An 11,306-nucleotide genomic window follows, 5' to 3' on the forward strand; every position below is an offset into this window, starting at 1 on the left:
GTGAGACTAAATCGAAATGATGTAGAATAACTGGCATTGTCTCATTGAGCACTAAGACAACCCATCTCTCCCAGTTGATCTCTGCTGCCACCTAGTGACGCCAGATGTGTAATACAGACCAACAGGAGTATTTTTGTATCAGGCCTCAGAATGTGTCTCCTACATCATGATTTGTCCAAAATATTGATCAAAATGTAACCAGAAGAAACACAGCTTTTTAATGTTTATTAGCCAAAAGTACAAAATCTGCACTGTAATGCATGATGGATAAAATGTTTGTTACATATTCGCTGTTACATGGAAGGAGAGGACATTGAGGAGAGGCGTTTTGGTTGCACCTCACATTCATGTCAGCCTTCCTACCCCTCAGTCGGATTATACATTTTTAAACTAATTTAAAAATCTAAAAGAAATACAGTAATTAATATAAATGCCATATATGGATACATGGGTATAAAATAAACATTTAAAAGGCAATTGCAACAAGTATCTGAAACACCAAAGTGCTGTGGTTGAGTAGCAGCAACAAATACACAAGTCGTTCAAGACAAAATTTGTAGGAAGCTGCTTTCAAATGCTAAATTTAAATCGTGTACGTACTCATACTGATGCAACTCCTTTTTAGCATTATAAACCTTTCCCCCTTCTTTTTAATCCTTGGTATCTTAAGCATAAAACAGTAACAGAAAAGTATCAATATTTCCATCCTGGTTTTCTACAATAGTCTTCTTGAAGCATCTTTTCTTGCAGCATCAGAATCATCTAATGATCTGTTTGTGCCCTGTAGTGGACATCAAAACACACAGCAGTGTAGATAAACTCAACTCTAATGTGGACAAATGCTTATATACAGTACAATTAATACTGGAAATGTAATATAATAATATGTCTAAGGCTACGTTCCGACTACAGGCAAATGTGGCCCAAATCTGATCTTTTCAAATCTGATTTGGGTCACTTTCACATTTGGTCCTGAATCAGATTCAGGTCAGATTTTTTTGCAATGGAGTCGGAACTGTCATATCGGATTTCATGCAACTTTTACGTCACTCTCGATCGACATTCGTCAAATTTCTGCGCCAGCGGGAGTCAAACTGTGAATACAAACATGGAAGACGGCTCCGACTCCTCGTCCACACACACACACACACACACACACCTCTGTACTGAAGTAGCAGCCATTGCTTTCTCCTCGTACTCGTTATCATCTGCTGTCGAATTCGCAGGCTTCCACTGCACATCAAACTATACATGAAACCGGAAACGCTGACTTCCACGGCACCGATGTTTGTTTACGTACGACAACGTGCTGCGCGGTCTTTGTTATTGTTCTTTTGCGCATGCGTGTAGGTTCAGGACCGTGACCAGTTCACATTATTTGTAAAAATGTGGCCAATATCAGACTGCAGTGTGAACAGCCAAAGAATACACGGATCTGAGCAATAAATCGGAATTGACCACTTGCAGAGTGAACGTAGCCTAAATGTCTTCAATGGCATTAAAGCTTGAACTGTAAAAGAAAGTTGAACTTCTTATCTTCCTTTATCCTTCCTGGGTGAAATACCCATGCGTTTACCTTTAAATCAGTGCTGCAGTTATGTGCAAAAGTGACAAACAATGAGATGATCTTAATACTCGATGTACCTAACGTACCACGGCTTGAGCTACAGGGTGCATCAATAGTACCTAAAACAAATAACTGTGCCATGTTCTGACGCTGCAGCTACTAATACAGTTAACTTGGATATGTGTGTTATTTTACGAGTTGTACATACAACAAATCTGCTAAGTGCTACTCATGGTGGATTGATGTTGGGCCTCTCTTTAAATAACTTAACAAAGAGTCGGTCTAGACCTGCTCTTTCTGTAAAGTGTCTCGAGATAACCCTGGTTATGATTTGGCGCTATACAAATAAAATTTGATTGATTGACGAGTGAAAACAAAGTATATATGTTTGACTTTTATCTTCAGGGCAGATTAGTATAGATGTTGCCCGGCCCCCTCGCAGCACTGACCTTGCAGTCAAATGGGTCTGCAGACTCAGCCAGAGCCAAGTACGAGTGGTTCAGAAAGTTGTCGCCCAGGCAGGGAGAGCCACAGCCTGAGTCATCACTGCAGGAAGAGGGACGTGTTTGGAGGAGCTCATCCTCCACCATAGCCCCTTCTTTCTCTCCAACCTGCTCGTAGACATATTTATTTCCCTTTTGGCAGAGAATGACACTGTCTTTGTTCAGAGTCACGTAGTCTGGAAACACTTCAGTTCCAAGGCGTCCGGCAGCTTGTTCTCTGATGGAGAGGCCGCTTTCCAGTGACAGGAGCTGCGTGGATTCCTGTGTTGGCTTCCCCAGCCCTGAAACCTCGTATTCAGACATTATCTCCACCAGCGATGACATGGTTTCTTCTGAGCACTGCTTTGGGGTTATTGGAGGATCCTGTAGTGTGAGCACAAAGTAATTTTAACAAGGGGGGAAGCAGACACACGTTCAGAGCTGCTGGTGTTGAGTGTAAACTAGACCATCAACTGGTTTGTATCACCCTTAATTTTTTGTTTTATCACTTGTGTTTAATCTATTTCCTATTTGTATTTATATATTTAATTTATTCTGAAGCAGTTTGGTTGAATTAGTTATGGCTTTTTTATAGTTTTCCACTAGCAAAGAAACTAACTATAACTTACCCATTTCTGCCCGTTGATCTCTGTCAGAAAGCCTTGCAGGACTTTGTCAAGGTTAGGCACCGGCGGCCAAAAATACAGCTTCAGCTTCCTGTAAAAACACACAAATAATGGGAAAATAGTTGATCAGAAGCTTAAAAATGTTGCTAAGTGTACAATGCACATTGAAAAGAAGCGGGTGTTTAAAGTGTGAACGATGACGACAGTCCTACCTGTGATATTTGTAAAATAAGGACATGAGGGTGATGGCGGTTGTCAGCACAGACACAGGGATATACAGCATGAGCAGCAGACCTGTGAAGATGATTTAAGACAGGTATGGTTTACAATAGTTGTATTTTAACACAGTAATAAAGAACGTCATTTCACAGGTCTGTAATGTTTGTATTTAAAATATAAAGCAACAGCAGTGCATTTTAAACATCACTGCCCTTACGTAATTGGGCGTGAGCTTACCTCTGTCAGCGGGCATGTCACCAGTGAGCACGTCTGACCAGTCGCTCCAGTGGCCTGAGTACACAGACCCATCAGGTTTAGCTCTGAGCTTCACACTGAACAGTCTGCCTGTTGGAACATCCAGAGATGTGCTGGTCTCTGGACCTTTCAGGAGTCTCGTCTGTGGACAGAAAGGTGTTTAGTTTTCTCTAAAGCTTTTGCTATTCCTTTGAAATATCATAATACGTCCTAACACAATTATTTTTTATTCCCTGAATGCTGTATTTAAACAAATAAGTCATTTTTTCCATCCAGCTTCAGACTAGTGTAATGGATTAGAGGTCAAAGTTTAAACTTGTCCCTGTATGTAGAATTGAAAAAGGTGTTCTTTAGTGCCATCTAGTGGTGAAATTAAGAATGACCCAGTAGCATAACCACCCACAGCCCTCATTTTTCTATAAGTACAACTTAAGGATATAAAGATATTATATATATTATTCTAAACATAAGAGTTGAAGTATAGTACTGCAAAACATATTGAAAGGGGACAAAACGTTTTTTCAGACTTCTCCCCCCGATAAAACTTATATTTCAGGAAAACAAACCTAGCCCTGGGATATCTTAACCATTAAAAAATAAACAAAGTTGTAAATTGTGTTGCCATAGATGACATCTTACCATCCAGTCTGCACCCCCTCTGATCTGGTAGCCGACTTCATATCGCAGGTGAGCCGACAGAGACGGAAGAGGAGCTTCCCACTTCAAGAACAACTTCTCTCCCTCCATTGCTGCTCTCAGATGACCTGGTGGGGAGGTTTTGACTGAAAACAAAGATTACACATTAGAATACAATGCACAAGACCATGAGGCCTGACTTAACAAAATAAGAGATCAGAAGAGGGGTGGTGATTAAGTTACTTTGGCCTTTACTTCTGTGGTAACTAAAGGGCAGTCCGCTGCAGGGTAGCTTTTAGATCCGGCCTATAGATGTGAAGATGAGTAATTTAGTGAGCCTCTTAACTTTCTAAGAATGTCTCAGTGATAATTTGAGTCTCTGAAGAAGTTGACTGTTAGCTCATAATTTTCCTGAAGTACCCCTACTGCATCTGTGAGAAACTTTACACAATATATAAGTTCCTTTCATCTGTTAAGACGACCATTTTTAGTTCCCTTTCTACATCACCTCATCAAATGACATTTTTTAGTTATAAATCTGATTAATGTAGATTTTTAAAAAATAATAAAAGGATCAAAGGAACAAAAACACTCACTGATCGCGTTAGGAGTGAACTCTTGAGTGTAAAAGGTTCTGCTGAGAGGAGCTGCGGTGGTGCTGAGCTTCACCCGGACTTTTCTGGACTCGTCACCATGGAAACGGCACAGGTCAGTCAAGTTTCCATTAGCGAGACACTCAGCCCACTCTGTCCAGCCCACAGCTTTACTGTAAGAGTCACAATGGCATCATGTTAAATCATGAAGAAAGAGATGGAAAACAAGCAACAAGTTATGCTGTTGTTTCTCAGTGTAATGTACCTGAGACCCATCTGGTAGAAAAGTTTGTACTCCGTCTGATAGCCATATCTGCTCCCGTTCCACTGACAGGTGACGTATTGTAGATCAGAGGTGAAGCACATCAGTGAAATATCCTCTGAAAAAAGGAAAACATTATCATTTAAATGTTGCGTCTGTGACAGAAGAGGTCAAGGTATGAGATGGTTAATCGTCCATTCACACTATTTTCTTTTTAGACACACCTGCACTTTGGGGAACCACGGCTCGCACAGGGCGTGACCAGCCGCTCCAGTGTCCTGCTTCTGGATTATAGGCACGTTTCACTCTGACCTGGACCTGGACCTGCACCTCCTCCCCTGGTACCAGTGAGTCCAGTATGTCCCCCTCCTTGTCCTGCAAACATCACAGACATCATGCATTTTACAATAATATTTTAGGCACTGTTTTTCACCCACTTTAATAACCAACTGAAGCCTGTAAATCACAGTAAGTGAACAAGTAACACACAAAATTATAGGCTACAAACATAAGATTGTATAAATGCATCAGTTCCTTAAACCTGCATTCCTTCTAATGGCCAGCAGGGGGCGACTCAACTGGATATAAAAGACGTTTGTTTGTCTGAAACCAGATGATCCAAAGTGTGTGCGCATACCTTCTCCTTTATCTTCTCTCCCATCCCTTTAGAGGAGTATTTAATTCTATAAATCGGTCCATCTTCACTGTATTGCGGGATCTTTGAGTGCCACAAAACCTGCAGCTGTCCTGCTTTGCCAGTATGGTGTAAAGATGTGTTAAAGGGGGGATCCAGGAGAACTAAAAATAAAAGAAAAACACATTACAGAATCTATTGGTAGAAATAAGTTACTACTGTTTCGGTAACGTGAAGAAAAAATATCGCAAATTGTGGCTTTGTGGGCATTTACTTGTAATTTGAGCTACTGTCAAAGAAAACGTGGTGATGGATTAAAATAGAGAACCTAGAAATATGTTTTAATTTTATCGGTCTTGATTGATTTGTATTTTTAATTTGTTAGGACAGAGATCCAAAACCAGTCACAGGTTTCCCTGCTGATTAGGAGCTATTGGCTGCACCTGTGATTTTCTCCCCCAGGTGTTGGCAATCAGCCTGGCTGAGAGGCTATATTAGGAGGTTGGTTTCTCTGCTCAGTTGGGTTTTTGTCTCCACAGGGTCAACACCTTCAGTTGGCTTTCTGTGTTTCCTGTTTTGAATGAAAGTTTGAATTGAGCAGTATTCTTTTTGCCCAGTTTCTGTCCCCAACCATTTTGTTTTCCCCTCTCCTGTGACTCAAATTTCTCGTTTGTTTTGGGTCCTAGCTTTTCATTTGTCATTTTGAAAGAATCAGGGGGTGGATGTAGGGAGATTCATTCCCACTGCCATTTTTTAGAAACCCAAAAGGGACCATTTTGCTTTGTCTTGTTTGTACAGAGTTTTGTTGGTTTCCCATACCGTCCAAAATTTGGACCATGTTAAGCTACACACATAAATCATAACAGGTTAAGTTAGCAATAACCAATTCCTAACATTACAGTTAACCAACGTACATTATTAACCAGTCTACATTACTGTTAGCCATCTTACACTACAGTTAGCTAACATGCATTACTGTTAGCCATACATTACAGCTAACATGCATTACTGTTAGCCAGCTTACACTACAGTTAGCTAACATGCATTACTGTTAGCCATCTTATGTTACAGTTAGCTAACATTACTGTCAGCCATACATAACAGCTAACATGCATTACTGTTAGCCACCTTATGTTACAGTTAGCTAACAGTAATGCATGTTAGCCAGCTTATGGCTTACATGATTTTATCTTGGAAAAACAGTAAAGTTAGATAGCAAGTGGTTGAACGTTAATGCTAGTTCTTGTTTAACGAGTTATCGAATATGTTGTTTAAACTTAAATTATGGTTCAATGTTTGTCTGGATTTTCATTATCTGTTGTCTTTCCAGTTGCCAATGAATTTAGGAGCTTTATACCAGTAATGATTTTGTCAGAATCTCTGTGTTTATTTGACTTCCAAACCTTGACCAAAGCAGTACAACATTATTCAGGCATTTGCGCTTCCCACCCTGAGTGTTATGCAGAAAAATGGCAGTCATGCGAACATGGTGAATTGCCACTATGAGTCATAAACAGATGAGATCAAATGTATGACAAAAAATATCAAAATCAAAATATAGTGTGGCCAGGTCAGACAGCACTTCAGAAAATTCAGTAAAAATTGTGTTTTAAATCTGACTTTATGTGTGGTTTATTTTTTTCCACAACATGCAATCAATCTATTTCCACTCCTTTAAAATATATTGTAAAGAATAAATAAATCTCACAGTGGTCCTCCACAGAGACAGTCCGGTTGTAGAGGCTGCTGTTGGTGTTGTGCTCCACCACTGCAAGTTCAGTATCCACAAAGATGAAAACGTCCAAAGCAGGAAACGAGCAGATGTGGAGGAAAGTTCCCTCTTCTGTTCTCTGGACAGACATTTCACACCTATTCTCTCCGGGCAGGCTTGATTAAAATAAGTGACGAACACAAAAAGACAGTTACATTAATCAATCAATCAATCACACTTTATTTGTGTTTAATTCAACATTCTCCTTGTCCAGTTCAAAGTGCTTTACATGTGACTAATAAGACCAGTTAAAGAGGCAAAATTATGTGCAAGATTTAAATTAAAAAAAAAAAAAAAATTGTTGCAACACAAGACATAAAGTTTCCCATAGACCCATAGGACACTTTAAAGTTCACACAAGCACAAATGAAAAGGAATAACATGAAACAAATGATTGCATGTCTAAAGTACAAAAAATGCCTAATATGACTCAAAGAATTTCTGGAGGAAATTACTATTTTAATGATATGACTTGACATACAAAACACAATATATTCACTGTGTATATCATACCTCACAATCTTGTAGAGCAAATCATAGGTCCTGTTGCTGTCTGCTGTCTCAAAGAAGCAAGTGAAATCCTGTTCAGTCCGCGTGAAACATTTAGGATCCTGCTCATCCTTTAAGAGCAACACATCTGCTCCACAAATGACAAACATAATATATATTTGAGCACTATTTATTTGTCGCACAAAGCAAGATTAAGCTCTTAAAATCTCTGTTTGTTCCCAAAAGAAAAACAATTTGCACAATATAGTATTTGAATCCTTAAGTTGTTTGTACAAATCCAGACGTATCTTCATGCAGGTTATTTTGTTCTACAAAATAGTAAAATAGTAGATTCACAATATCCTATCCCTTCAGACAAAAACAACCCATCTTGGGACTTTTAAGCTCTGTATACATTAGATATGTTATAACCTAAGGTGCATTTTTAGTGGACATAAATGGTATACAAGAAAGAAACTGTAACTGTACACAAATTATCCATCCCTAAGCCCTACCTTCCTTTGACAGATGATTGACAGTCCCATCCTTGCCATGCATCCCAGGCACAAAGCCCACCTGCATCCACAAGATAAGAAGGAGTATCTTCCACCTGCAGGGCAAATTCATCTTAGATTGAGATATATTGAGAACCTATGCATCTCAAACCACCATGGCACTTAAATGCTCGTGTATGTGCATTGTGGGTGATGTCTGTTGTGGTTTTCAGTAGGCATTGGTGGGAAGGGTCGAGCAGCGCTGAGGGGTTGGAACAATGTCAGCAGTTGTGCTTGAAGCAGGAGGTGTGCTTAGTGTATGGAGGAAGTTAGCACCGAAATAGGGCAGCATTGGAGGAGTGATTGCAGTAAGATTAAACTTGTGATATATTGCTGTAGTTTCAGTTAGAAAATAAATTCATAGTAAATTGGAGTTTCTACTGCTGACCTTCTGGATTTGCATTATTTTCCCTACTTCTTACTTATTTCTTTAAAAGATTTTAAAAGAAAATCTTTGAAATGAAGGATATGTATCGAGTCAAATCACTAACAAAGACTTTATGAGCACATCATGGACTTCAGGAAATACAGAAGCCATGGCTGAAAAATGAAGCCAATGCCTAAGTGCCAAAAACTACAGTTCCTTGAGCGGCCACTTGAGGCTGGCTCCAAATGCGAGTCAATCCCCATTTGGTCCCATGTTAAAATGCCCATTTTTACATTATTTTAAATATGTTTACAGGCCGGTACAAAAAATTGTATTTGTCTTTATGGCTAATTTATCTATTCATGACGACTGTAGAGGTTGTTAATTTTTATATAACTAACATGTTTAAATTATAACAAGGCTTAAAGCTATACGTTTTTATGGACTATATATTTTTGGAGTGACAGGTGCATGCTGCTAGCTGTCTGCCAGGTGTCATCTCAGCTACAAGTTAATTATCTTAAACTCCTTTGGTGCCTTTTTGAGAATTTTTCATGCAAATATCAGACGAATGATACGGCTTGCAGTGAGGTTAACTGTACTGACAGGCTGTCCAAGAAGTCTGTCTTTTTTAGTGAGTGGAAATCTAGTATTCTTTTACTGATATGTAAAGACTGACAAACGGGTGTCTGTGATTGTGCTCCCTATACCTGGCTTGCTAGCTTGCTCAATGCGTAATTGATTTATGTGATGTAGTACATGCATGGAAGTAAACCTTGTTGTTAGCTTTTCTTTCCCTGAAGACAGCAGGCCACAGTGATGAGAAGAGAAGTTACTTTTGTTTGGTGCACCAAAGTTCGCTACATTCCAAAAGGTCTCTCAGCTTCCTTGGATTGATAAAAAGACATCACTGTTCAGCTTCCACAAATAGAACCTCATTCTGTGAGAAAAAAAGATGATTAACTAGCTCATTAGCAAGCTCAAACAGTAAAGCTTTGATAACTTGCATTTGCCAAACCTATGCTCCTCCCCAGCACCACCTTCTCATCCAAATACGTTCACATCTGGCAACAGACATCTCAGGAGTCTAAAAAAAAGTTAGCTCGACCCATCAGCCTCTGCTGATTAACCACATTCTGACTTGCAGCACGACAGCAGGGTTCAGTTATTCATTCAGCATTATTAATGAGATTCATCCATCCATTATCTATACCGCTTATCCTGTTCAGGGTCGCGGGGGGCTGGAGCCTATCCCAGCTGTCATAGGGCAAGAGGTGGGGTACACCCTGGACTGATCGACTGTCAATCACAGGGCTGACACAGAGACAGACAAACTTTCACGCTCACATCCACACCTACAGGCAATTTAGAGTCACCAATTAAGCATGTGTTTGGACTGTTGGAGGGAAGAGAGACATCAACGCATGCACAGGGAGAACATGCAATCTCCACACAGAAAGGCCCACTATGTCAAAACCGGGCTTTGTACTAGGAACCTTCTAGCTGTGAGGCAATTGCGTTAACCACTGCACCACCGTGCAGCCCCTTACGAGATAACAACATACCAAAATCTCATAAAAAACTGATTAATGGCTCTTAAACTACATCATAGTTATTGTGACTAATTGACAAGATGTATCAATGACTTACTAACTCCACATACTCTAAAAATAAACAGGCCCAGATCTGCTGCTTATTAAGAAGCCTTGCAACATTTACTAAGAACTGCAGAACCAGCCCACCTCAGCCACTTCCTTCCACTTGCCTGCTTAAATATTAAAAACAGTTTCCTCCAAACCTGTCACTCTCAGCTGGGCACTTCCTACCACCCAGACTTGTTCTCAAACCCCAAGCTCACTAAAGTATTGTTAAAGCTCTGTAGGATTATTTTGGATAATTTCATACACCTGATAAGTGCTGAAAAGAACCGTCTCCGCGCTGTAACTTTTACACATCACTTTATCAGTATCATCTCTGTTCTCATATCTTGATTCACCTGTAACTCATTTTATGATAATTTTAATGTTTGAGTATTCTTAAGATAAAGTAACCCCAAAAGTCAGTTGTTTATGTCAATACATTTTGTCTGCAAGGACTTTGACTTCTTTGACTGGGAATGTTCTCGACTAAAAGTGTTTATAAAAATCTTCTCTGTGTGATGTTTTGATACCAGAAAAACATATTTCTCTGAAAACAAGTGCTCACCACAGACTGATACCATCTCTAGCAGCGTGGTGGTAGCACCCTGCACCTGAGGAAGCTGTTCTGAAGATTTTACACAAGTTACTCAGAGGTTTTCATTATTTTCCAACCCTGAGAACTGAGAGCTCAGAGAAAACAATAAGCCTACCTAGCCAGACAGTCATTTTTAATCCTAACTTTCAGAAGCCATAAAAGCCATTAAAGTTGTCAGGTTCCACAGCAGAAGCAAGGTAACATTACAAATTGTAAGAGCCACCCTTCAAGCAAACTATCGTTACCTGCAACACCACAGTGCTCCAAACAACCTTTAATCAACCCAAACTTTAGACGAATATAATCTAATCTTTTGTACATGTTTCCTGTTATTTCTTCATATCTGCCCTAATTGGTAAAATGTGACATAAGGCAACACCAAAGCTGTGCAGCTTTACAGAGCGAACTTAGCTACAGAAGCTAACCTAGCTACAGAGCTAACCTAGCTACAGTAGTTGATAGGTCGCATAGTGAGCAAACATATAAGACTGTTCTATATCGATATAAAAAATAACGGCGTAGTCTGTGGAAATAGGTAATAGATTTCAACATTGACTTAACCCAGGAAAAAACACATTTAAATATTGAAGCTGCAGCTGGATATCAGGTAAATAAG

The 11,306-nt window shown here is 39.6% G+C and overlaps 1 protein-coding gene across 2 annotated transcripts; it reads right to left on the reverse strand.

The window, feature by feature from the left end:
* Positions 1-210: 210 nt before the first annotated feature.
* On the reverse strand, positions 211-8,161 carry mpl (MPL proto-oncogene, thrombopoietin receptor). 2 transcript variants are annotated; one of them, XM_069679991.1, is made up of 12 exons: positions 8,050-8,161; positions 7,559-7,682; positions 6,983-7,161; positions 5,278-5,438; positions 4,865-5,015; positions 4,644-4,758; positions 4,382-4,551; positions 3,789-3,931; positions 3,132-3,291; positions 2,888-2,969; positions 2,679-2,766; positions 211-2,433 (listed from the first exon to the last, which is right to left on the reverse strand). In XM_069679991.1, the coding sequence occupies exons 1-12, from the start codon at positions 8,159-8,161 to the stop codon at positions 1,969-1,971; spliced, it is 1,950 nt and encodes a 649-aa protein (XP_069536092.1). In that variant the 3' UTR covers positions 211-1,968. The 2 variants fall into 2 exon arrangements, with proteins under 2 accessions (XP_069536092.1, XP_069536093.1); XM_069679992.1 differs by having other exon boundaries at positions 7,559-7,601; positions 8,050-8,101.
* Positions 8,162-11,306: the final 3,145 nt, after the last annotated feature.

Source organism: Semicossyphus pulcher, unplaced genomic scaffold (assembly GCF_022749685.1).
Source record: "Semicossyphus pulcher isolate SPU_LCO1_2020_fin unplaced genomic scaffold, fSemPul1.0.p SCAF_4, whole genome shotgun sequence".
Taxonomy (NCBI): Eukaryota; Metazoa; Chordata; class Actinopteri; order Labriformes; family Labridae; genus Semicossyphus; species Semicossyphus pulcher.